The sequence below is a fragment of the Muntiacus reevesi genome, chromosome 8, assembly GCF_963930625.1.
Source record: "Muntiacus reevesi chromosome 8, mMunRee1.1, whole genome shotgun sequence".
Lineage (NCBI taxonomy): Eukaryota > Metazoa > Chordata > Mammalia > Artiodactyla > Cervidae > Muntiacus > Muntiacus reevesi.
The window spans coordinates 82,050,759-82,078,287 of record NC_089256.1 but is presented as its reverse complement, the minus strand read 5'-3'; the positions used below and the strand labels follow the sequence as shown (position 1 = coordinate 82,078,287).

Here is a 27,529-nt window from a genome sequence, read left to right as displayed (position 1 = left end):
GAACTAAAACGTCTCTTGATGAAAGTGAAAGAGGAGAGTAAAAAGTTGGCTTAAAGCTCAACATTCAGAAAAGTAAGATCATGGTATCTGGTCCCATCACTTCATGGCAAATAGATGTGGTAACAGTGAAAACAGTGGCTGACTTTATTTCTCTGGACTCCAAAATGACTGTTGATGGTGACTGCAGCCATGAAATGAAAAGACGCTTACTCCTTGGAAGGAAAGTTATGACCCCCCTACACTACACAGCATATTAAAAAACAGAGACACTACTTTGCCAACAAAGGTCCGTCTAGTCAAGGCTATGGTTTTTCCCGTAGTCATGTATGGATGTGAGAGTTGGACTATAAAGAAAACTGAGTGCCGAAGAATTGATGCTTTTGAACTGTGGTGTTGGAGAAGACTCTTGAGAGTCCCTTGGACTGCAAGGAGATCCAGCCAGTCCATCCTAAAGGAGATGAGTCCTGGGTGTTCATTGGAAGGACTGATGTTGAAGCTGAAACTCCAATACTTTGGCCACCTGATGCAGAGAGCTGACTCATTTGAAAAGACCCTGGTGCTGAGAAAAGAATGAGGGCAGGAGGAGAAGAGGACGATAGAGGATGAGAAGGTTGGGTGGCATCATCGACACAATGGCCATGGGTTTGGATGAACTCCGGGAGTCGGTGATGGACAGGGAAGTCTGGCATGCTGCAGTTCATGGGGTTGCAAAGAGTCGGGCACGACTGAGCAACTGAACTGAACTGAATAATCCAGAGCACAGACCTTTGAAGGATTAAAAGCAGGGGAGTGTAACAAGATCAAACTTATACCTTGGAAGGATGGGGTGTGGAAATAAGGAGAAGGAATGGGGGACTACTTGAGTTCCCTACATAAGACAAGGGAGACCATCTCTGATCACAAGGTGACCTTGCTTATTCCTTGAAATTTGGGGTGAGAAGACAGAAAAAAATATGGTTGCCCTTTTCAAATATTTGAAATTCTGTCATAGGAAAGAGTGATTAGATTCTTTCTGAGTTGCTGTATGATCAAGGTATAAAGTCATTAAGTGCACTATTGGGGAGCACTTTCTAATAATGTGCTTTCCTGGTGGCGGAGACGGTAAAATGTCTGCCTACAATGCAGGAGACTCGGGTTCAATCCCTGTGTCAGGAAGATCCTCTGGAGAAGGAAATGGCAACCCACTGCAGTACTCTTGGCTGGAAAATCCCATGGACGGAGGAGCCTGGTAAGTTACAGTCCATGGGGTCGCAAAGAGTCAGACAGGACTGAGCGATTTTCTTTTCTAATAATGAGTGGTCTTAAAATAACATGGACTTCTTCACAAATAATTCTTACATTTCTTTCTCATTTACTCAACAAATATTCATTGGAGCAGTTATGATGTGACAGGCATTAGGCACAAAATGGTGAGTAAAACAAAAGCACTGCCCTCGATGGAAGTTACTCTAATTTCTTTGTGTGATGTGGTGCCGTGAACGGATAACGTTTATATAATCATTTAACCAAGAAGCTCCCAATAGGGATATCTAAATAGTGGCTTTGAGTGAGCTCTGGCCAAGGAAGGATGATAACCCAATAGAAGAGCTGTAGTCTGTGTTAAATCTCAGGAGCCACAGGACGAGAGAGCCCCCTGACTTCTCCCTTGGATCCACCCCTGCCGTTCGGCCTCCGCTCGGCCCAACGCTCTCCAGCGCCCTCCCCTTCCTCCGCCCCACCCGCAGCTGTGAGTCTCGTCTCGCGACTTGCGGGATTTCGAACCCTTCTCTCGCGAGATCTGCAGTGTACCGGCGTCAGCTCTGGCGGCGGCTCACTGGGCTAGTGAAGCTGGTCTTGCTCCAGAGTTTGAGCACGTTTGGGTCCGGCGCCGCGGTGTTAAGTAAGTTCTGGTGGCCGAGCCCCGCGCTGCAGTCTCGGGGGTCTCTGAGAGGAGACCGGGACGGACTCCCCGGTCGTGGGCCGACGTCGGGCCGCTTGGGCGCAGCGTGTGCGCGGCCAGCAGGAGCTCGCATGAGGTCTTATCCGCGGGCTGCGGGGTCAGGTCGGGGTGGGAGGCCCGCAGGCCCGGTGACACCGCCCGCGGACTTCTGCAGTGCGTTCTAGGCGCGTCCGCAGCAGGGTTTGGAGCTGGTGGTGTCCGGGACGGCCCCGGCCGTTTCTTGCCCCTTCTTGAGTTTGCCGGGGTTGGCGTCCAAGTGACACCTGAGGTCAGCGGCCAGATTTGTGACCCCGCGGGTCTTGCACATGGGATCCTCCGCCAGTCGCTTCCTTCTGTTATTAAGGAAATTACTTCTTCCAGAGGTGGAATGGGTTTTTCTTATTTGCCGCTGTACGAGGCTTGGCTGTCTTAATCAGAAAAGGCAGAAGGAAGATTTGTGTAAAGGGGTGAATAGAAAAATGTCTAAATCTCACTGTTCTCTGTCCTTGAAATCAAGGTGTACAGAAAAATGGAGTATATGACAGAACCCGTCAAGCACACACCTGGACATATGTGAGTCGCGTCCCTTTTCCCCTATCCCCATTAAATTTAAAAACTTAAAAATGAGTCTTTAAAATTTACTGTGGGGAAAGTTTTTCTTTTAGGGGGATTCTTTTGTCTTAAGTGGGAAAAATGAAAAGCCTTGTTTCCTGGAAAAAACGAGTTCATATTTCGCCAGAAAGTTTGTTGTGCTAAATACTGTTTTAAAAGTGTTAAAATAGTCTAGTCTCTGTACATTCTTCTAGATTGGCATCAACCATTGGCCATATGTGGCTTTTTAAATTTCAAGTATGTAATAAAACTAAGTATTCAGTTCTTCTATAACCCATGTTTCAAATCCTCAGTAGTCACATATGCCTGGTGGCTACCATAGTGGACATTAGTGGTTATACAACTCTTATTTTGGATAGCATCAATGGTTTTTAAATACTTTCTGTTCCCAATACACCTAGGGTTATGACACTGCCATCAGTTATGCTGATACTCTTCCATCCTTTTTACATTTTGGCAGTCCCGGTTGCTATATTGAGGCTTTAAAAAATTTTTGCCTGTGGACTATAAAGCTATCTATAGTGCTGGCTATAAAGCTGTCTGTCTACTGCTAATAGTGATTGCTATTAGCAGTTCTTTAGATTCTCTAGACCCCCCTTTTTTTTTAACCTTTTGTGTATCAGTCATATTTTGAGGCTTTTTGGAATTGTGGCCATCCTTTTTGTTTTCCTCAATAATCTAAGGTTTTTAAAAATCTAGTGCATCTTTGAAGATTGCTCAAAGTCAGGTTTTTAAAAAGGACAGAGATACTATGGCCTGACTTGAAGACTTTGGTTTGTTTGTTAATTTTATTATTTTTTTTTATTGAGGTATAATTGATTTTTCAGTGTTGTATTAGTTTCTGCTCTACAGCAGTGTGATCAGTTTTATATATAAACTGTGTGATTAAGTTATATATATATATATACATTTCATATTCTTTTCCATTATGGTTTATTATAGGATATTGATTATAGTTCCCTGTGCTATACAGTGGGACCTTGTTTATTTTATATATAGTAGTTTGTATCTGCTAATCCCTGTTTGATAGTTTTTTAGTCTAACTAGTACACTTATGAAATGTAACTTGAAAAAATGTATGCTTTATTTAAGCTTGTGCTGCGACTGTGGTGTCCCAATTAGTCCAAATCCTGCTAACATTTGTGTGGCTTGTCTGCGAAGCAAAGTAGACATCAGCCAAGGCATTCCGAAACAAGTCTCTATATCTTTCTGCAAACAATGCCAAAGGTATAGTGTGATACTTTTTTATCCTACTTAAAGTTGAAATTCACATATAGGAGAGCCATTAGAATATAGTGAGATTAAGATACATATACTAAAGTGCATGTAACTGAGATTTAAGTTTTCTTTATGGTGTCAAAGCTAGAGATTATAGAATTTGCAATTTTGTAATGTATTATCCTAGTTTTCCCTGCTAATGTGGTAAAGTTAGTATAAAGGGATTGAATCTGTTTTTTTTCTGTTAAGGGATTAAAAGGTTTGATATGTATAATTAATACATAAAAGTTCATATTTTCAGGAGTGAGAGCAGATTTTAAAGACATAACTGTTCCAATTACCATGAAGTTTTTGTTTTTCCCTTCAACCACTCGAAGCCATATATGATAAAAAGCACCTTATATTTAAAAGTAATTTGGCAGTGTGTAAGTAAGGTTTTTTAGTGAACCTTTAAAAGTGAAAATCAGAATATTTACTTTAGTATGAACAAAGCATTCATGTAATACATTTAGAAGTATTACGTATTTAACAAACATTTGTTGAGCATTTACTCTATGCTAAGCACTGCCCTAACTTGCTTGGTTGGGCTACAAGACTTCAAGTACATATATAAAAGATTTTAATTTAGTCAGGTTTTATATAAGATTTTAAATTTTACAATTTCAAGTTTGAAAATTAAAACTAAGATTCGTGTGTTAGTCGCTCAGTCATGTCTGACTATTTGTGAACCCATGGCCAGTAGCCCACCATGATCCTCTCTCCATGGGATTTCCTAGGCAAGAATACTGGAGTGGGTTGCCATTCCCTTCTCTAGGCATCTTCCCTACCCAGGGATCAAACCTGGGTCTCCTTCATCGCAGGCAGACTCTTTAGTGTCTGAGCCATCAGGGAAGCCTGAAAAGGGATTTGAAGTATGTGAGTAGTCTTGAAGTCTAATTTATACATAGTATTAGGTACTAATTTACATTTTTTGTGCATGTGAGAAATAAGCAGTTCTTAAGCATTTTATTTGTACACTATAAACCATTTTAATGCTATTGTGAGATGAGTTTTTATCCGTGTTTCAGAACATAGCTTCAGGAAATTCTTTGCATTTTGTCATCATTGTAATTCTTATTGGTGCTTGAAGTAATAAGACCTTTTAATAAGTTATTACAGATGGACTTTCTCAAATACTCAGAATTTCACCTTTTTAACTAAACTACTGGTCTAATTGAAAGTTTCTGAGCCTACTAAACCTATTAAAATATATTTGGGTTAAGTGCCTCAGATCAACCTTGAGTATTATTATATCTGGTTAATAATCATTGTTGGGTCTTCATATTTAAGTGGATTTTTTTTTTTTTTCCTGAGAGATACTGAGTTTCAATATGGTACCTTTTCTCCCAGGTATTTTCAGCCACCAGGAACTTGGGTACAATGTGCATTAGAATCCAGGGATCTTCTTGCTTTGTGTTTGAAAAAAATCAAAGCCCCTCTGAGTAAGGTAGGTCAAATAGCTAAAATCAGTTTTTGTAGGTGTATGTGGGTGTGGCTATGATTTAATGTCTCATTTTCAGATAATCCTTGTATGAGTAGATTTTACAAAATAACTGTTAAATGCTGCTGTTGGTAAGCACACTACTACACATGCTGTTTTCATCTTTAAAGTTGTATATATTCTTTTTTTTTTTTAAATTTTATTTTATTAGTTGGAGGCCAATTACTTCACAACATTTCAGTGGGTTTTGTCATACATTGACACGAATCAGCCATTGAGTTACACGTATTCCCCATCCTGATCCCCCCTCCCACCTCCCTCTCCACCCGACTCCTCTGGGTCCTCCCAGTGCACCAGGCCCGAGCACTCGTCTCATGCATCCCACCTGGGCTAGTGATCTGATTCACCATAGATAATATACATGCTGTTCTTTTGAAACATCCCACCCTCACCTTCTCCCACGGAGTTCAAAAGTCTGTTCTGTACTTCTGTGTTTCTTTTTCTGTTTTGCATATAGGGTTATCGTTACCATCTTTCTAAATTCCGTATATATGTGTTAGTATGCTGTAATGTTCTTTATCTTTCTGGCTTACTTCACTCTGTATAATGGGCTCCAGTTTCGTCCATCTCATTAGAACTGATTCAAATGAATTCTTTTTAACGGCTGAGTAATATTCCATGGTGTATATGTACCACAGCTTCCTTATCCATTCATCTGCTGATGGGCATCTAGGCTGCTTCCATGTCCTGGCTATTATAAACAGTGCTGCGATGAACATTGGGGTGCACGTGTCTCTTTCAGATCTGGTTTCCTCGGTGTGTATGCCCAGAAGTGGTATTGCTGGGTCATATGGCAGTTCTATTTCCAGTTTTTTAAGAAATCTCCACACTGTTTTCCATAGTGGCTGTACTAGTTTGCATTCCCACCAACAGTGTAAGAGGGTTCCCTTTTCTCCACACCCTCTCCAGCATTTATTGCTTGTAGACTTTTGGATAGCAGCCATCCTGACTGGCGTGTAATGGTATCTCATTGTGGTTTTGATTTGCATTTCTCTAATAATGAGTGATGTTGATCATCTTTTCGTGTGTTTGTTAGCCATCTGTATGTCTTCTTTGGAGAAATGTCTGTTTAGTTCTTTGGCCCATTTATTGATTGGGTCATTTATTTTTCTGGAATTGAGCTTCAGGAGTTGCTTGTATATTTTTGAGATTAATCCTTTGTCTGTTTCTTCATTTGCTATTATTTTCTCCCAATCTGAGGGCTGTCTTTTCACCTTACTTATAGTTTCCTTTGTAGTGCAAAAGCTTTTAAGTTTAATTAGGTCCCATTTGTTTAGTTTTGCTTTTATTTCCAATATTCTGGGAGGTGGGTCATAGAGGATCCTGCTGAGATTTATGTCAGAGAGTGTTTTGCCTATGTTCTCCTCTAGGAGTTTTATAGTTTCTGGTCTTACATTTAGATCTTTAATCCATTTTGAGTTTATTTTTGTGTATGGTGTTAGAAAGTGTTCTAGTTTCATTCTTTTACAAGTGGTTGACCAGTTTTCCCAGCACCACTTGTTAAAGAGGTTGTCTTTTTTCCATTGTATATCCTTGCCTCCTTTGTCAAAGATAAGGTGTCCATAGGTTCGTGGATTTATCTCTGGGCTTTCTATTCTGTTCCATTGATCTATATTTCTGTCTTTGTGCCAGTACCATACTGTCTTGATGACTGTGGCTTTGTAGTAGAGTCTGAAGTCAGGGAGGGTGATTCCTCCAGTTCCATTCTTCTTTCTCAAGATTACTTTGGCTATTCGTGGTTTTCTGTATTTCCATACAAATTGTGAAATTATTTGTTCTAGTTCTGTGAAAAATACCGTTGGTAGCTTGATAGGGACTGCATTGAATCTATAGATTGCTTTGGGTAGAATAGCCATTTTGACAATATTGATTCTTCCAATCCATGAACACGGTATGTTTCTCCATCTGTTTGTGTCCTCTTTGATTTCTTTCATCAGTGTTTTATAGTTTTCTATGTACAGGTCTTTTGTTTCTTTAGGTAGATATACTCCTAAGTATTTTATTCTTTTTGTTGCAATGGTGAATGGTATTGTTTCCTTAATTTCTCTTTCTGTTTTCTCATTGTTAGTGTATAGAAATGCAAGGGATTTCTGTGTATTAATTTTATATCCTGCAACTTTACTATATTCGTTGATTAGCTCTAGTAATTTTCTGGTAGAGTCTTTAGGGTTTGCTATGTAGAGGATCATGTCATCTGCAAACAGCGAGAGTTTCACTTCTTCTTTTCCTATCTGGATTCCTTTTACTTCTTTTTCTGCTCTGATTGCTGTGGCCAAAACTTCCAAGACTATGTTGAATAGTAGTGGTGAGAGTGGGCACCCCTGTCTTGTTCCTGATTTCAGGGGAAATGCTTTCAATTTTTCACCATTGAGGGTGATGCTTGCTGTGGGTTTGTCATATATAGCTTTTATTATGTTGAGGTATGTTCCCTCTATTCCTGCTTTCTGGAGAGTTTTAATCATAAATGGGTGTTGAATTTTGTCAAAGGCTTTCTCTGCATCTATTGAGATAATCATATGGTTTTTATCTTTCAATTTGTTAATGTGGTGTATTACATTGATTGACTTGCGGATATTAAAGAATCCTTGCATTCCTGGGATAAAGCCCACTTGGTCATGGTGTATGATTTTTTTAATATGTTGTTGGATTCTGTTTGCTAGAATTTTGTTAAGGATTTTTGCATCTATGTTCATCAGTGATATTGGCCTGTAGTTTTCTTTTTTTGTGGCATCTTTGTCTGGTTTTGGAATTAGGGTGATGGTGGCCTCATAGAATGAGTTTGGAAGCTTACCTTCTTCTGCAATTTTCTGGAAGAGTTTGAGTAAGATAGGTGTTAGCTCTTCTCTAAATTTTTGGTAGAATTCAGCTGTGAAGCCATCTGGTCCTGGGCTTTTGTTTCCTGGAAGATTTTTGATTACAGTTTCGATTTCCTTGCTTGTGATGGTTCTGTTAAGATCTTCTATTTCTTCCTGGTTCAGTTTTGGAAAGTTATACTTTTCTAAGAATTTGTCCATTTCATCTAAGTTGTCCATTTTATTGGCATAGAGCTGCTGGTAGTAGTCTCTTATGATCCTTTGTATTTCAGTGTTGTCTGTTGTGGTCTCACCCTTTTCATTTCTTATTTTGTTAATTTGGTTCTTCTCTCTTTGTTTCTTAATGAGTCTTGCTAATGGTTTGTCAATTTTGTTTATTTTTTCAAAAAACCAGCTTTTAGCTTTGTTGATTTTTGCTATGGTCTCTTTAGTTTCTTTTGCATTTATTTCTGCCCTAATTTTTAAGATTTCTTTCCTTCTGCTGACCCTGGGGTTCTTCATTTCTTCCTTCTCTAACTGCTTTAGGTGTAGAGTTAGGTTATTTATTTGGCTTTTTTCTTGTTTCTTGATGTAAGCCTGTAATGCTATGAACCTTCCCCTTAGCACTGCTTTTACAGTGTCCCATAGGTTTTGGGTTGTTGTGTTTTCATTTTCATTCATTTCTATACATATTTTGATTTCTTTTTTGATTTCTTCTATGATTTGTTCGTTATTCAGAAGCGTGTTATTTAGCCTCCATATGTTTGAATTTTTAACAATTTTTTCCCTGGAATTGAGATCTAATCTTACTGCAATGTGATCAGAAAAGATGACTGGAATGATTTCAATTTTTCTGAATTTTCCAAGACCAGATTTATGGCCCAGGATGTGATCTATTCTGGAGAAGGTTCCGTGTGCACTTGAGAAAAAGGTGAAATTGATTGTTTTGGGGTGAAATGTCCTATAGATATCAATTAGGTCTAGCTGGTCCATTGTATCATTTAAGGTTTGTGTTTCCTTGTTGATTTTCTGTTTAGTTGATCTATCCATAGTTGTGAGTGGGGTGTTAAAGTCTCCCACTATTATTGTGTTGCTATTAATTTCCTCTTTCATACTCATTAGCGTTTGCCGTACATATTGCGGTGCTCCTATGTTGGGTGCATATATGTTTATAATTGTTATATCTTCTTCTTGGATTGATCCTTTGATCATTATGTAGTGTCCTTCTTTGTCTCTCTTCACATCCTTTATTTGAAAGTCTATTTTATCTGATATGAGTATTGCGACTCCTGCTTTCTTTTGGTCTCCATTTGCGTGAAATATTTTTTTCCAGCCCTTCACTTTTAGTCTGTATGTGTCTCTGGTTTTGAGGTGGGTCTCTTGTAGGCAGCATATATAGGGGTCTTGTTTTTGTATCCATTCAGCCAATCTTTGTCTTTTGGTTGGGGCATTCAACCCATTTACATTTAAGGTAATTATTGATAGGTGTGGTCCCGTTGCCATTTACTTTGTTGTTTTGGGTTCACGTTTATACAACCTTTCTGCATTTCCTGTCTAGAGAAGATCTTTTAGCATTTGTTGAAGAGCTGGTTTGGTGGTGCTGAATTCTCTCAGCTTTTGCTTGTCTGTAAAACTTTTGAATTCTCCTTCATATCTGAATGAGATCCTTGCTGGGTACAGTAATCTAGGTTGTAGATTATTCTCTTTCATTACTTTCATTAAGTCCTGCCATTCCCTTCTGGCCTGGAGGGTTTCTATTGATAGATCAGCTGTTATCCTTATGGGAATCCCTTTGTGTGTTATTTGTTGTTTCTCCCTTGCTGCTTTTAGTATTTGTTCTTTGTGTTTGATCTTTGTTAATTTGATTAATATGTGTCTTGGAGTGTTACGCCTTGGGTTTATCCTGTTTGGGACTCTCTGGGTTTCTTGGACTTGGGTGGCTATTTCCTTCCCCATTTTAGGGAAGTTTTCAGCTATTATCTCCTCGAGTATTTTCTCGTGGCCTTTCTTTTTGTCTTCTTCTTCTGGGACTCCTATGATTCGAATGTTGGGGCGTTTCACATTGTCCCAGAGGTCCCTGAGGTTGTCCTCATTTCTTTTGATCCTTTTTTCTTTTTTCCTCTCTGCTTCATTTATTTCCACCATTCTATCTTCTACCTCACTTATCCTATCTTCTGTCTCCGTTATTCTACTCTTGGTTCCCTCCAAAGTATTTTTGATCTCATTCATTGCATTATTCATTTTTAATTGACTCTCTTTTATTTCTTCTAGGTCTTTATTAAACATTTCTTGCATCTTTTCAATCTTTGTCTCCAGGCTATTTATCTGTAACTCCATTTTGTTTTCAAGATTTTGGATCATTTTTATTATCATTATTCTAAATTCTTTTTCAGATAGATTCCCTATCTCCTCCTCTTTTGTTTGACTTGGTGGGCGCTTGTCATGTTCCTTTACCTGTTGGGTATTTCTCTGCCTTTTCATCTTGTTTAGATTGCTGTGTCTGGAGTGGGTTTTCTGTATTCTGGAGGTCTGTGATTTCTTTTTATTGTGGAGTTTTTACCCAGTGGGTGGGGTTGGACGGTTGACTTGTCAAGGTTTCCTGGTTAGGGAAGCTTGTTTCAGTGATCTGGAGCGTGGAACTTGATTTCTTCTCTTTGAAGAGCAATGGTGTGCCCAGTAATGAGTTTTGAGATGGGTCTATGTGTTAGGTGTGACTTTGGGCAGTCTGTATGTTGACTTTCAGGGCTATGTTCCTGTGTTGCTGGGGAATTTGTGTGATATGTCTTGCTCTAAAACTTGTTGGCTCCTGGGTGGTGGTTGGTTTCAGTGTAGGTATGAAGGCTTTTGGACGGTCTCTTATTACTTAAAGTTCCATGTAGTCAGGAGTTTTCTGGTGTTCTCAGGTTTTGGGCTTAAGTCTCCTGCTTCTGGATTTCAGTTTTATTCTTCCTGTAGTCTCAGGACTTCTCCAACTATACAGCACTGATAATAAAACTTCTAGGTTAATGGCGAAAAGATTCTCCCCTGTTAGGGGCTCCCAGAGAGGTTCACAGAGTTACATGAAGAAGAGGACAGGGAAGAGGGAAATAGGGATGAGCAGGAGGAGAAAAAGGGGGACTCAAGAGGAGAGAGACAGATCTATGCAGTCGTCTGTTCCTAGAGTGTTCTCCGTAGCCCAGACACCAGCAAAGATTCACAGAATTGAATTGGGAAGAGAAGGGGAAAGGAGGAAATAGAGGTGTTCTGAGGTAGAAAACAGAGAGTCAAGATTGGGAGAGAATAATCACCACACTCCTGAATAAAAATGGAAACTGAATATTGGATTCTTAAATGTTTACAGTTTATATCATATACTGAAGAACAAAAATTAAAAATCTAGAGTATAGGTTAGACTCATAAAAATACTATATTAAAAACAAAAACAAAAACACCTCCCAAAAAATTTTAGAAATATATATGAGGTTCGGTTTAAAAATAAGGCTTCTCTTCTTTTTTTTCCTTTTTTCCCCTCCTCTTTGTAAGGTTATAGTGTATTGAAAATGAATAATTAAGGAGTAGTAGAGGAGTACTAGAGGACTTTAAAAGAAATAAGAGAAGAAGAAAAATAAAAAATAGAGGAGGAGAAGGGAAGGAAAAAAAAAAAAAGAAGAGAAAAAAAAGAGGAAAAAAAAAATTTTCCCTAACTACAAAAATCGTAAGAATTTATGAAAATGAATGTTAAGGAGTAATGGGGGAGTAATAGGGAATTTTAAAGGAAAATAAAAGAGAAAAAATTAAAAAGAAAAAATAAAACTTAAAAAAAAATTTCTTTTTTTTCCCCTGCTTAAAAAAAAAAAAAAAAAAAAAGAAAGAAAGAAAGAAAAAAAAAAAAAGTAAAAATATATGTAGGAAGTTCTCTGGAGCTGTTGCGGTCAGTGTGGGTTCGGCTCAGTTTCAGATAGCTCCTCGTTCCAGCTTACACTTCTTGATATCTACAGGACCCTTGTGGTGTGGTCAGTGTTTCCTACAGGGATTTTAATCTGTTGCACCAGTTCCTTCTGAAGCGGTTTGGCTTCTGTTTGCCAGGCTCTTCAGGGCCTCATTTCTGCCCTGACCCAAGCGGGCGGAGGTGGACTCTTATTCAGGTAGCTAGTTCCCTCGCGCTGCAGGGAGGGGCTAGATTTGCTCGGGATCCGGAGCTGCTCAGGCTCCCAGCTGTTATATGGAGCGGCGCTTTGCGCAGTTCCAGCCCTCGGGTGTTCCGCCAAGGGTCGGAACTGAGATCTGCGCCTGCTCCCTGTGCCCTCCCCGTCAGAGCGGTCCGGGCAGCCAGGGGCTTGACGCTTGACGGGCGCACTCTCCGCGGGTGCTCGCGCCCACTCCCTTCCGCGGTCCCAGTCTCAGATTACGCCGGCGCCAGTCCTGTGCGTGCGCCTTCTGCCCGCCGCGTCCCCAGCACCAGTCCCCGCCTGCGCCGGTCGGGTGCCTGTGCCCTTTGTCTCGCCGCGACCCTCCCGGCGGATGTCGACCATCCAGAATCTCGGTCCCTTTGCTCTGCGAACCGCAGGCGGCGTGTTCTGGCCGGTTAATTTTCTCTCTCTTGCTCTCCCACAGTTCAAGCTGGGAACTCACAAAAGCTCCCTCCGATTGTCCACAGGGCTCTCAGGCCCGGACCCTGCCCCAAATAATGCCGCTCGCTCCTCTCCGTTCCGCTCCCACTTGCTGGTGGCGGATGCGGGTGTCTGGGGTACTTTCCTGCTGGGAGTTGCTTTTAGGCTGGTAATCTGTGGGTTTTATTATTGTTTCTCTCCCAGTCAGGTTGCCCTCTGAGATTCAAACACTTCCCCCGGGCCCGCCAGGTCGAGGGTTCCCAGGTGTCTCCGAACGTCCTCTATTAAGACCCTTCCCGGGACGGATCTCCGTCCTTAGCTCTTTTGACTCACTTTTTATCTTTTATATTTTGTCCTACCTCCTTTTGAAGACAATGGGCTGCTTTTCTGGGCGCCTGGTGACCTCAGCTAGCGATCAGAAGTTGTTTTGTGAAGTTTGCTCTGCATACAGTTATTCTTTTGATGAATTTCTAGGAGAGAAAGTGGTCTCCCCGTCCTACTCCTCCGCCATCTTGGCTCCTCCCTAAAGTTGTATATATTCTTTAATGGAAATGAAAGTCCTTTTGCTTTAAAAGATTTAGCATAGAATTATGGGGAATACATGTAAATCCATGGCTGATTCATGTCAATGTATGACAAAACCCACTACAATATTGTAATTAGCCTCCAACTAATAAAAATAAATGAAAAAAAAAAGATTTAGCATAGAATCAAACTTTGTTGATTATTTGAGAACCTCTTTTGTGCAGTAATCTTTTATGAAAATATATATATACAACCATCACTAAACATAATTTGGAGACTATAATAATATTAGGGCTATGGTTTTCAGTTTTTTAAAAAATTTTCATCACTCTCTGGAAGGAAGATACCTGTGCTTATTATTTAAAGTCAGTACATAAACATCTCCAAAAACCAAATAGGGCTTGTTAATTTAGTTAGCCTCTCTATATAACACTTTGAGTTTTCTTTATGCTAAACTCTATGAATTATTTCCACCAGCTATGTTTTTAATTGAAATAGACTCTTTTGGTTTGAAGGTCTTCTGATTCTCTTATCCTCTGAAAAAATTTCGTGTAATAGTTCTTTAAAGTTTCTCTCTCTATTTTCCTTATTTCTTTCTGCCTGGAATTCTCACTAGTCAAATGTTGGCCCTACCAGCTTAAGACTTTGTGAAATGCCTTTTTGCCCTTGTATTGTCTTTAATTCTTTTTTTCTGTGTGTTCCTGGCAGTTTCTTTTATCTTCTAATTTTTGTATGAATTTTTTCAGTACTAATAGTTTAAGTTTAGAATTTTTAATGCTCTTGATTCAGTCTGTTGAATATTTCTGAAAGTTTTAGTTGTTGTTTTTATACTTTTCTTCTGTTCCCTGATGTGTCTCAAGTTTTTCTCTTTTTTTCCCCCTGGAGTCAGTTTCGTGTGTAATTTGGTCTTTTGCTTTGATTCTTCAGGCTTTTGTCAAATGTTCATTAATAATTCATTAGTATCTCACAGCACCCCACTCCAGTACTCTTGCCTGGAAGATCCCATGGACGGAGGAGCCTGTGGGCTGACACCACAAGCAGACTGGCACAAGGTTGACACTTAATAAACATCTGTGAAATGCTGCTGCTGCTGCTAAGTCACATCAGTCATGTCCGACTCTGTGTGACCCCATAGACGGCAGCCCACCAGGCTCCCCCGTCCCTGGGATTCTCCAGGCAAGAACACTGGAGTGGGTTGCCATTTCCTTATCCAGTGCATGAAAGTGAAAGTGAAAGTGAAGTTGCTCAGTCGTTTCCTACTCCTAGCGACCCCATGGACTGCAGCCTACAATGCTCCTCCTTCCATGGGATTTTCCAGGCAAGAGTACTGGAGTGGGGTGCCATTGCCTTCTCCAAAGGTGATACTAGAATAAACATTACAATCAGTAAGGGAGGAGGCCACAGTTTAGAGAAGAGCACTGTGGGTAGCAAAACAAGTGTAGAGGCCAGGGACCGGAGCATACCTGTATGGTTAGAGTGGAACTGGGAGGGGAAAGAACTTGGGGGTGAACTAGGGAAGATGAGGAAAGTCCGAGTAGGTCAGGCCTCATGGGCCCTTTTGCAGACTGGTTTTTACTCTGAGTGGGGCTCCCTTGGTGGCTTAGATGGTAAAGAATCTGCCTGCAATGCAGGTGACCCGGGTTCGATCCCTGGGTTGGGAAGATTCCCTGGAGAAGCGAATGTCAACCCACTTCTATATTCTTGCCTGGAGAATTCCATGTGTTTTAGAATAGATTTGAGGGGGATGGGGGCCTTTAGGAAGTGATTGTAGTAATCATGAGAAATGATACTTGAATCAGTAGTAGAGGTAGTGAAAAGTGGATTGATTCTGGCTCTGTTGTTGAAGGTCTTCAGTAGACTTTATTGATGAAGCTGGATGTATGCTTATGAGTTGAAAGAGTCAAGGGTGACTTCTGTGGTTCTTGAGCAACCAGGGGGAAGTTGCTGTTAGTGAAGTAGGAAAGACTTCAAAAGAAGGAGGTCAGGTGGGAGAAATCAGAGCTCATCTCAGGTGGTACTTAGCTGTACGTTAGACATGGAAGCAGAAATAGTGGGGAGCTTGATGAATAAGCAAGGGCATGGTCTAGACTGCAGATATTGAATTTGGGGATGTATATAGTATTTAAAGCTATGAAATTGAATGAGATTTCCTAGGGAGTTTAGAGAAGGAGAAATTTGAGGATTGAATCCTAGGATTCTTTGATGATAAACGTTGGAGAAGATGAAAAAACAATCAGTCATTACTTTTCATTAGCTGTTCAGTTCAGTCGCTCAGTCATGTCCAACTCTTTGGGACCCCATGCACCTCAGCACGCCAGGCCTCCCTGTCCATCACCAACTTCTGGAGTCCACCCAAACCCATGTCCTTTGAGTCGGTGATGCCATCCAGCCATCTCATCCTCTACTGTCCCCTTCTCCTCCTGCCCTCAGTCTTTCCCAGCATCAGGGTCTTTTCAAATGAGTCAGCTCTTCGCATCAGGTGGCCAAAGTATTGGAGTTTCAGCTTCAACATCAGTCCTTCCAGTGAACACCCAGGACTGATCTCCTTTAGGATGGACTGGTTGGATCTTGCAGTCCAAGGGACTCTCAAGAGTCTTCTCCAACACCACAGTTCAAAAGCATCAATTCTTCAGCACTCATCTTTCTTTATAGTCCAACTCTCACATCCATAGATGACCACTGGAAAAACCATAGCTGCCGCTTCTGTACTGTCACAGCCTCATTAACTCTAGGGAGAGCAATATATATCTATGTGTGTGTGTGTATATATATATATGTATGTATGTATGTATGTATAAAATCAGGAGATCTAGAAGGTGAAAGGAATGTTCAGGAAAAAGATTGAGGATTTAGAAGGTTTTGTTGTTAGTGAATGTTGAATTCCAGAGGCCACAGTAAGAAGGTTTTCAGGATTTGGGGAGGAGTGTTGGATGCGACAGAAAAGGGCGTATGTGTTAGGCATGGAGATTGGAGTGTGGGAGATGAGCCGGTGGCTGAGGTAATGGTAAAGTTGGCTTAGTCCTGGTTGTCTGAGGACAGAGTGTGGTGAGCCCGAGCTGGGGAATGGTGAGGTAGGTCCAGTCCTACAGGTGGAGACTGGAGGCTGAGGAGAGGGCAGTCTCATCCAGGCCCACGGAGCTTCCGCGGACTGCCGCAGATGGAGGCTGAGGGAATCAACAGCTGTCTGTCACCCTTTGTACCTGGTGACTTGCCGACTGACTACTAGGCTTTGGTTTAGGGGAGCCAGTCATGTGAGGAGGGTTTTATTCTAGATAGCTGTATCTACACTAGCTTATCTACTTCTCACCAGACAGGTCTTGATAAAATTATTATCTGCCTGCTGATGTCTCCCAAACCTGTTACCTATAACTCAGATTTCTTCATAGAGCACCAGACCAAATGTGTATATATCACTGTCTCCTGAACAGCTTCAGTTGGATGTCTCAGATAAATCCTCTTGAACTTAAGTGTCTGAAACCAAATATAGCACATTCCTCTGCATTTAATCTCTTTTTTATTGTGTCAGAAAAATAGTGTTACCTTGGTGTCCTTGGTTACCTTGGTGTTACCAAGCTGGATCCTTGACTATCATTCTGAAATCTTCCCATATTTAGTTGTTATTAAATCCTATAGATTTTATCTCCCTAATATCTCTTGGCTTGGATCCTTCTGTTGCTATTATTTCCAGCCCCTCAGTTCAGGTTACTTAAACTCCTGCTCAAATTAATGAAACAACCTCTATTTTTTGTTCTCCAGCCTCCTTTCTTGAAACACTCATTTTAGCCATATGAACTGCTTTGACTTTGTCACATAGGGCAAACTGGTTTTGGCCTCTGCTGACTCTGTTGATTTAGCAGTGAGTTACCATTGTGAATTCAGTATTCAGTGCATGAGACTCCCTCTGAAGAATGAATGTCCATATATATTTTTTAAGCTACAAACTTACTATAGAGAGAATAATAAAAGTAGAAACCTTTGTTCATGAGTTTTCTAGTAGATGAAGTCATCAGGTCTTTGTTTTCTCCTAACAAGTGTACTTTGAAATAGAAAAACTACTGTTTTTAAGGGGAAGGAGTTTTTTTCCTTTTTAATTTTTGCTTGAATTATACCAGTTGCTTTAATATAGTCATTAGATTTTCACTTTACTTGCTGTTTTTGTTGCCATACCTCTGATAGCTTTTTAAAAAATTGATGATGTTGGGTAGATTAGTCACAGTTGCTTAAGCATCTGTGAAATCTTTTTATTATGAGTTATTCTTTCATCTTTTTTCTCTTTTTTGAAGGGAACTTACATTTCTTTTTGTTTGTGTTTTATTGAAGGTACGGCTTGTAGATGCAAGCTTTGTTTGGACTGAGCCTCATTCTAAGAGACTAAAAGTTAAACTGACTATTCAGAAAGAGGTAAGCTATACATAACTTTTTGGCATGGTTAAAATGTAGGTAGTGAAAATAAGGGGCTATTGGTAAATTAGGGCTTGACAGCTTAAAGAGAAATAAATAACATTATTAATTTTAATTTTTTGTTTTCTTGTGGATCATCTGCAGAAATGATCAGGTCACTAGTAAGACCAGCCTTTGTTCATGATTAGTGGGCTAAGTTAATTTTCTCAAAGTCATTTTTATTTGGAATAAGATTGAAGTAAAAACATGACCTAAGGCAGTGCTTCTCAAACTTGGCTAATGATTATGACTCACAGTGACTGAATCAAACTGGATTCACCTGGATGTAAGATCCAGGAATCTGTAAAACTTCCCGAGTGATTTCTGATGATGGTTAAGATTGGGAACAATTAAGTAATGTCTTCTTTCTTTGAGAGTTTTCTTTGTCCCTTAAGGATGAATTTTATACACACACACATGCATATATATGTATATATAGCTATAAAAAATCTTCAAAGAATATCTTACAACCACTTCAGCTAAAGGTAAGTTTGAAATGTTAATCTAATCTAATAAATCCCATGAATTAAACCTATGTATGTTTCTGGAAATAGTATAACTTAACGACTTTAAATGTAACTTATTTATTACTAATGTCCTCAGAGCATTCATAGAAAAAGGTTTTAAGTTAGCTATTAAAGGATCTTCTTTTGAGAAAGGAAAGAGTGAAGAACTGGATTGTTTTCTTTGTCAGGTGATGAATGGTGCCATCCTTCAGCAAGTGTTTGTGGTGGATTATGTTGTTCAGCCCCAGATGTGTGGAGATTGCCATAGAGTGGAAGCTAAGGATTTCTGGAAGGCTGTGGTTCAAGTCAGGCAAAAGGTAATGAGAGAAAGATGATGTGTGAGTCCTTCATCTGATTTTGCCTTTGTCCATTATAAATAGTGGGTAAAGCCTTCTCCTTTCCCTTCTTTCCAGGTAGTTTAGGCACCAAGGATATTCCAGGGCTTTGGGACATTCACCTTTAGAAACAGATCACTGCCACATTTTAGATAATCTTTATATTGATTTTGTTTTAAAAATTATTGTGCTCTCCTACATGGAAAGGAGATCTGAAAAACAAAAGGGATACCTGTATGCATATAGCGGATTCACTGTGCTGTACAGTGGAAATTAACACAACATTGTGAAGCACCCGTGCTCCAATAGATATTTAAACAAATGAGTGCACTGTGTCTGTAGGTGCCTTTTTTTTTTTTTGCATTTCATCTGTTGATCTAATAACTCATTTATGTTTAGACTTTGCACAAAAAAACTTTCTACTATCTGGAACAGTTGATTTTGAAGTATGGGATGCACCAGAATACACTTCGTATCAAAGAGATTCATGGTGAGTTAAAATTTAAAGCATTTGAAATGATTTCAGATTTATTTTAACTATCTTAAGGAGTCTTTTATCATTAGTAATAGTATCTAGAATAGGACTGTCCAAAAGAACTTTCTGTTAGGAAGAAAAAAAAATCTTAGTTCTTTTTCTGCGTTATCCAACTAATATGGTAGCCACTAGCCATAAGTAACTGTTGAATATTTGAAATGTGATTAATTTTTAATTTTTTAAATAAAAATTTTTTATTTTTTTTATATTTTAGTTTATATTTACACTAAATGGCTACCAAATGAGTAAACCAGTAACTGCATTAACGGAATGTAAAGTGGTAGAAATTTATCAAAAGCTTGTTTTGTGCAGAATTCAGTTTCTTATTGAAAGGAAATTATTTTTGAGATCTGTTAGTTGTAATATTTTTGTTTTTCATATGCCTAGTGGCATTTGTGATGCATACTTTGAATCAGAAGGGTAAACTCAGTAATAATAAACAGTGATATACAAATGATATAATTAGATTTCTTGAAGATGGAATTTTAAAATATTTGTGTAGTTTCATAATGGCTCCTCAGAGTGTATTCTGTCTTAGCACTTATTATTAGTGTAGCATACTTACATATACTAGTTGATGGATGAATATTTCTTTAATAATAGAAAATATAAGTATTCTTTAGCAAATACTTCAGTCTCTTGCTAAAAGTGAATGTTTTTAGTTGTAGGACATGTACATAGTTTTCCTGATTGTTACAGTACGGGTTTAGAGATAGCTTTTCTTGAAGGAATGACCAAATTCTTGTGCTACTTATTTTAAAAGTGTAAGTTCCTCTTTTACTTACTGATGTGTTATTCATTTATCTCATATGTCTTGAGGAAAGTACTTATGAGTGTGGTTTGGGGTCTCTTAAATGGGGGGAAAAAAATATCAGTTTTGTCACCTGGAGAAACTCTTTAAAACTTTGTGTCTGATTTGACTGCATTACCAGTAGACATAAGGTTAATAGTCAAAATCTGTGACATGAAACTTACTGAATACTTATTGTAGGTAAAGTACTTTGCTACCTGTTTAATATAGTGTCTGCTATTTGTGGCTAGCCATCAGGCAAAAATGTACTTTTGTTCTGAGTAACTTTGTTTTGAGTAACTTGGGAATTGGGATCCTAATCTAGCAAAGGAAACAGAAGACTCTGATTATTGTTCATCACTGTGGCAGAAATATCCTCACCGAATTTTTTTGTAGCAAAAGACTTGCATACATTCTGAAATATACTTTTGCAGTCACTTTCAAAACCAAAAATGCTGGAAGTTTAACAATCCTTTTTTTCATCCAGAATTAAATCTTTTTTTTTTCCTACTGGTTCTTGGTTTGATGTAAATTACTCTTTTGTTAATTTGCTTATAACTGTGTTTTTAAAATCATCATAATTATAAACATTCATAAAACTTTAAAATTCTAAAAATTAGAAAAATTATAAAGGAAACAAGCTTTTATGAATAAAGGACCTCTGTCCCATTTATCCATTTGTTATTCCCAGATATAGCCCCTTAAAGTAGGCTATTACAGTGTTTATTCTGTATAGCAATTGTGATAACATTGATTTCTCCTCATATTTGAGATAGTTCTGTAACATTCTGTGATTTGCCATTTTACTATATTTAGAAACCTTTCCACATCATTGCATATAATCCTGTTTCATTATTTTTAACTCTGGTTGTATATTTGTTAATCATTGTGTTTTTAATTATTTAGTTGTTTGGTATTAATTGGCTTACAAGATGTTCCAGTGTTTTGCTACTACAAGCAGTTCTGTAGCAAACATCTTTATGTTTGTGCATAGCTAGTAATTTTTCTTTGGGACTGAGTTCGAGAATTGAAATTACTGGACAAGAGTATGCAAATGTTAAATTTTTACATGTGCAATTAGATTGTCTTCCAAAATAGTACCAGTTTACAGTCCCATCACTTGTGAGAATTTCTGTTTTATCAAACACTTGCCAGTACTGCATAAGATTGTATTGGGCTTTCTAATTTTTGCTGTTCTAATGAAGAAAATAAAGTCATCTTGTTTTTATTTTCATTTCCTTGATTACTAATGAGGGTTAACATTTTCATATGTATTGGCTGTTTATCTAATGAAAATTATTCTTTGTATATCTAATTTTTCCTTATTTATTTCCTGTTACAGAGGATATCAGTCTCATTATGTGTGTATTTATATACAGAGAGAAGCATATAGAGCATGCCCTTGAGTGTGAGCTGAGAGAGCAGATACTTACTGTCTCATGTCTTCTCTTATCTAAGCTGTTCATATTTTAGTCATATGAAGACATGTGAAAGTCACTCAGTCGTATCTGAATCTTTTTGACCCCATGGACTTCACAGTCCATGGAATTCTCTAGGCCAGAATACTGGAGTGGGTAGCCATTCCCTTCTCCAGGGGATCTTCCTAACCCAGGGATCGAACCCGTGTCTCCCTCATTGCAGGTGTATTCTTTACCAACTGAGAGCCACAAGGGAAGCCCAAGAACACTGGAGTGGGTAGCCTATCCCTTCTCCAGTGGATCTTCCCAACCCAGGAATCCAACCGCGGTCTCCTGCATTGCAGGCAGATTCTTACCAACTGAGTTACTATGGAAGCCCATTTTAGTCATATAGCTATGGCTTATGACTTTCTATCTTACATAGGATAGAATCTATCTTTCTTTAATCTATCTTTATATTCAAGATTATTTTTAAAAAATAGATTTTGTTTTACTTTTGGATCTTTAATCTTGCCTGGTATGACATTTTCCCAAAAAGTTAACTTGCATTGTCTCAGTACTTACCTACCAAGTAGTCTCTTCTTCACTCACTGATTTAAAAGTTCTCCTTTCTAATATATACTAAATTCCTTTATACACATCCCACAGTTTTATTTTATTTTGTCTCATTGCTTTTGTTACAGTATATAAATTATACTTCATAATATATACCCTCTTATTAATTCTTTTGTAAAACTTGGTTAATAGTAAGAGCATGAATTGTGGAACCAGATTTTGTGAATTTGAATCTCTTTCCTACCATGTTTTTGCTGTGTGACCCTAGGCAAGGTATTTAACTTCTCTGAGCCTCAGTTTTCCTGTCTATAAAATGGAGTGGATGATAATAACATCTGTCTCATAGGATTACAGTGAGAATTAAATTATGTAAAGCACTTACAACCTGGTGCATAATCATATTTTTTCAGTTCTTTTCTGTATTTCTTTGACATAGTTTCGTTTCCCTCATCAAGATTTTGAATGATTCTCACTATTTTTCCCCAGACTATTCTATACTTGTAGTTATCGGGGGTGGTGGTTGTTACTACATTTTCTAAGTCTTTATTGCTAATATTTTCGGAAAGCTCTTGATTTTATAGGTTGATCTTTCTGAAATTTCTTAATATCACTAATGGTTTACATTATATTCTTGTGTCATTTACATAATACTCTTGGTTTACTAGGTAAATAATTATTTGTATACAATGATAGTTTTATTTCTTCCTTTACGGTATCATTCCCTCTTTTTCTCCCCTTTCTTTTTTCCCCCTTGTCTAGGAGTGGAGAATAGCGTTGAGTGATAATGTAACAGGCATTGTTGTCTATCTGTGTTTCATCCCTAAATAGAATATTTGTTGAGATTTGTATTTGGTTCATATGCATGCATAATTATATTAAACTGTTCTCTCTAATCTTGCTATTAGTTATGTTAGTGATATAGAAGCAATCAGTTTTTTCTCTTTCTGCATGGTGTTTAATCAACATCTTTAAGTTTAATAAGAACCAGCCCATTAAGCCATTCAGTTTGGTATGAGGAGAGGGAGGAAGCAAAACCTTTTCAAATCATTTTGTTAGAATGTTAATTTTTTTCAGGTACTATACTGCTTCTTGAATCAATTTTATTAGCATTTTCCAAGGAAGTACATGTCATTTGGCTTTTCACATACTTGGCATAGAATTGAACATGGGGTGTGTGTGTGTATGTGTGTTTATTGTGGTCTTAGATCTCATCCATAACTCATCATTGTATCTTCTTCATTGTTGCTAATCCGTGTCTTTTCTCATCCTCTTTCACTTCCTCCCTCTCCCCACTCAGATCAGATTTGCCAGAGTTTTGTCTATTATAGTAGTTTTTTCTAAAGATAGTTTTAGTTTTATAAAAAAAAAACAAAGTCTTACTTTTTTCTTAATTTTTGTTTTTATTACTAACTCCTTCTACTTAAAATTTTTTTATTGAAATAGAATTGTAAAATTCACATAAAACATTATATTAGTTTCAGGTATATACTGATTGGATATTTGTGTATATTGTTGAAGGATCACCCTGTGTCTACTTAACATGCATCACCATACATAGCTATACAATTTTTTTCCCTTCTACTTTCTTTAGTATTTTTTATTTTAATTAATTGAAAGCTTAGCTTATTTTAAGTTTCTAATATATAGATTTAAAGTTAATAAATTTTCTTCTGAGTATCATATTAGCTCCACAGCTGGTACTTAAAGCTATATTTTTCCGTTTTTTTCTCAGCAAGCATTAAACTATTTTATTGTCTTAAGTGCCTACCTAGATGTAGAATTGGTGAGTCGTATGGTAAATTTGTATTTATCTTTTTAAGAACCTGCATTTTCAAAGTGGCTGTACCGTTTTATATTCCTGTCAACAGTCTTTGAGGGTTCCAGTTTCTACATCTTGACATCACTTGCTATTGTTTCTTTGTATAAGTAGCTATTCTAGGGAATGAAGTGGTATCTCATTGTGGTTTTAATTTGCTTTTCCCTAATGATGATCTTAATTGTCTTTTCATCACCTTATTATCATTTCTGTATCTTTTTTGGTGAAACAGCAGTTTAAATTTTTGCCAGTTTTGATTGTGTTGTTTGTCTTAAGTTGTAAGATTTATTAAAATATATGCTAGGTAATAAGCCCCTTTTCACATATGATTTATTAATATTTTCTCCTGGTCTGAATTTTCATTTTCTTAATGGGTTCTTTCTTTCTTTTTTTTTAATTATGATAACACAACATGAAAACTACCCTCTTAAAATTTTAAGTGTATGATAGTGTATAATACCTTACAGTTGAGTAAGTATAGTGTTAACATAGCAGATCTCTAGCTGAATCATCTTGTTTGACTGAAATTTTATGCCCATTAGTCACTCCTCATTTCTCCTTTCTCTCTAGCACCCGTAGTTCCACTCTTACTCTATGATTTTGACTATTTTAGGTACCTCACATAAATAGACTCATGCAGTATTTGTTTTTCTGCGACTGGCTTATTACACTTAGCACAGTGTTCTCAACGTTCATCCATGTTGCACGTTGTAGAGTTTCCTTCCTTTTTAAGGCTGAATAATATTCCATTGGAGGTATATATCCCAATTTATCCATTCATCTGTTGTGGAAACAACCTAAATATCCATTTTCTTGACTATATAAGCTTAGCTATATAGCTTAGTGAATAATACCTCAATAAACACAGGAGATCTTGATTTCACTTCTTGTGGATAAACACCTAGAAGAAGGATTACTGTATCATTTGATAGTTCTGATTTTAAGTTTATGAAGAATGTCTGCATTGTCTTCCATAGTGACTGTACTGTTTTGTATTTGCCTTAGTAGTAGTGTACAAGGGTTCCAGTGTCTCCATATTCTTACTAGTATCTTTTTTTTTTTGATAATAGCCATCCTGAAAGCAGTGAAGTGTAAACTAGTTGTGGTTTTGATTTGCATTTCCTTGATGACTAGCAACATTGAGCTTTTTTCATATATCTGTGCTATTTGTACATCTTTTTTGGAGAAATGTCTTATTCCTTTCCCATTTCTTATTGGCTTACCAGGTTTTTTTTTTCTTTTTTTTTTTTTTGCTGATGAGTCATAGAAATTCCCTTAGATTCTGGAGATTAACCGCTTTTCAGATACATGGTTTGCAAATATTTTTTCCCATTCTGTAGGTTGCCCTTTTACTGTGGTGATTGTTTCTTTTGCTGTGTGTGAGCTTTTTTACTGTGATATAGCCTCAGTTGTTTATTTTCTTTTTGTGTCATCCATGAAATCATTTCTAAGACTGATGTCATGAAGCTTTTTCCATATTTTCTTCTAGAAGTTCTACAGTTTCAGGTCCTAGTTTGAGTCTTTTTAATCTGTTTGGAGTTGATTTTTGTTAATGATACAAGACAAGAGTTCAGTTCATTCTTTTGCATGTGGATATCCAGTTTTCCCAATGCCATTTGTTGAAGGTATCATTTTCCCACTGTGTATTCTTGGCACACTTGTTCATCATGATCAGTTGACTATGTATGTGTGGATTGATTCTGTAGACTTGCCTTTTTGTTTATACCACACTGTTTTGATAACTGTGACTTTGTAATATGTTTTGAAATTAGGATATGTGGTGCCTACTTCTAATAATGTCTTCTGAATCATGAAAGTTTTAAAATTTAATCTTTGTATGTGAATATTTTATGAATATTCTATCAACTTTTTGAAAATAATAGGTATTCTTTCTTGAACCACATTCTATAATCTCAGTTAAATCAACCTTGATAGTTGGTTATTCAAGTTCTGTGTATCCTTTCTATTTTGGGTCAGTTTGGGCTTCCATGGTAGATCAGATGGCAAAGATTCCACCTGCAGTGTGGGAGACCTGGGTTTGATCTCTGGGTTGGGATGATACCTTGGAGGAGGGCATGGCAACCCACTCCAGTATTCTTGCCCGGAGAATCTCCATGGACAGAGGAGCCTGGTGGGCTACAGTCCATGGGGCTGCAAAGAGTTGGACACAACTGAGTGATTCTGCACCGCACATTTCATTTTGTGACCATTTTGGTTTTGTTAGTCTTATACTGGTCTCCCTCAATGATTACATGTGTTAACATTTGTCATTTTTTTCTTTTTAGTAGTTTATGATTTCTGTATCTCAACACTATGCTATTACATGCATTTCTCTTGTTTTCATGGTGGATTCTTCCATTCATTACATAAAATACCCTTTTTTGTTCTGTTTAATATTTTTCTCTTCCCTTTTGACCTTGAATTTTGTCTGAAGTTTAAGTTATGAATCTTGTTTTGTTTTGTTTGCATTTGATTAATCTATCCTTTTGTCAAACAAGTCTTAAGTGATATGGCATTCCTAATGTACTATGGTGAGAAAATTATAATTTAGTTATTTAATATGCATTTAATTTATGATACAGTCTTATTAGTAGAAGAAAATCTTTGCAGTATTACTTTAATATGCCTTTTTTCTTTAAAAGATGGTCTGGATTTCTATTATTCCTCAAAACAACATGCTCAGAAGATGGTAGAATTTCTTCAGTGTACCGTCCCCACTAGGTATGTTCTGAAACCTACATGTGATTAAATCCAGGCAACAGGGAATGAAAGTAGGTCACATCCATTCTTCAGGCTTAGGCAACTTACCTTAAAATATGTAAAACTATAGTAGGATTACTTACATAATTAGTAAGCATTTGTTGGATTAGCTACTTTTAACGGAAGTATTAGCCAAAGAGCATTAAGAATCTTTGGGGAGCTAGACTCAGTCTGTGATAGTAAGCACTGTAGTCCTGAACCACTGATTCAATGTATTTAAATAAGAAAAAAGCAGAACAGGGTTAAAAAACTTTGGGGAGAAACTTTATGGAGGCAGAAGGACTTAAGCTCCTAAAATGGGAAATTTTCAAAAGTAGAGTTTGTAATGAAGGGTGAGATTAGTGTGAACAATGACTCGGAGTGGGCATTAGTGTAGCTTTTAATGGACAATATATGTAGAGTTGCTTGTCTAAGCCATGGGCATGTTTTGGAGGTTTTCAGTAGATAAACTTGAGAACAGATAGAGTGCAATCAGACTGGTGAAAGTTTATAAATGAAGTGCATGAACTGAGACTTCACCATAACAGGCATCAGGAGCCTGTTTCAGACCTTGGACAGTGATGATTTAATGAAAATTTATATTCCTAAGATTAGACAAATAAAGACCTTTGCTTTTTATAATGGTTAACTTTTTCTCTTAATAGATACAAAGCCTCACAGAGACTGATCTCTCAGGATATCCATAGTAATACATATAATTACAAAAGCACTTTTTCTGTGGAAATTGTTCCGATATGCAAGGTACTTTTTCTCATTTAATTAATCCATGTCCTTAATTGGTTTATATGTAATTATTAGCTCCTGATTTCCTTCTGGGATTTGTTAAACATTTAGAATAACTTCTTAATGATTTCTGATACATTTTAGTCATGTTAAAAAGATTTAAGAATAATCATGCTTAAAATTATAAATTTTTGGTGTACTAATTAAAAGGCCTCATTGCAGTTTTTAAGACATAAATTCCTTAAACTTTGCAGTCCTAGTGGACACATGCTAGTTCTATGAAACTTTGAATACAGGAAATTACTTATCAGGGAGCCACTTTGTGGAATGTGTGCAAACTGGATTTTGGCATGATAAAATTAAAGAATATTATAGAAGGAGAGCTTTGAATTATTTTTGTGAGTTTAAAAGTATCTGAATAATACTTAAGATATAGATTATCATTTTCTTAATGACC

General features: G+C 37.6%; 1 protein-coding gene across 1 annotated transcript in view; it reads left to right on the top strand.

The window, feature by feature from the left end:
• The first annotated feature begins 1,770 nt into the window (after positions 1-1,770).
• The window catches only part of NMD3 (NMD3 ribosome export adaptor), a 39,011-nt gene continuing 13,252 nt past the window's right edge, over positions 1,771-27,529 (top strand). Inside the window, exons 1-9 of the mRNA XM_065943064.1 lie at positions 1,771-1,879; positions 2,436-2,491; positions 3,623-3,757; positions 5,138-5,234; positions 17,515-17,595; positions 18,329-18,457; positions 18,875-18,965; positions 26,232-26,310; positions 26,994-27,090. Of these exons, the coding sequence (XP_065799136.1) occupies positions 2,448-2,491; positions 3,623-3,757; positions 5,138-5,234; positions 17,515-17,595; positions 18,329-18,457; positions 18,875-18,965; positions 26,232-26,310; positions 26,994-27,090 (753 nt within the window). The 5' untranslated portion in view covers positions 1,771-1,879; positions 2,436-2,447. The remainder of the gene's footprint in view (positions 1,880-2,435; positions 2,492-3,622; positions 3,758-5,137; positions 5,235-17,514; positions 17,596-18,328; positions 18,458-18,874; positions 18,966-26,231; positions 26,311-26,993; positions 27,091-27,529) is intronic.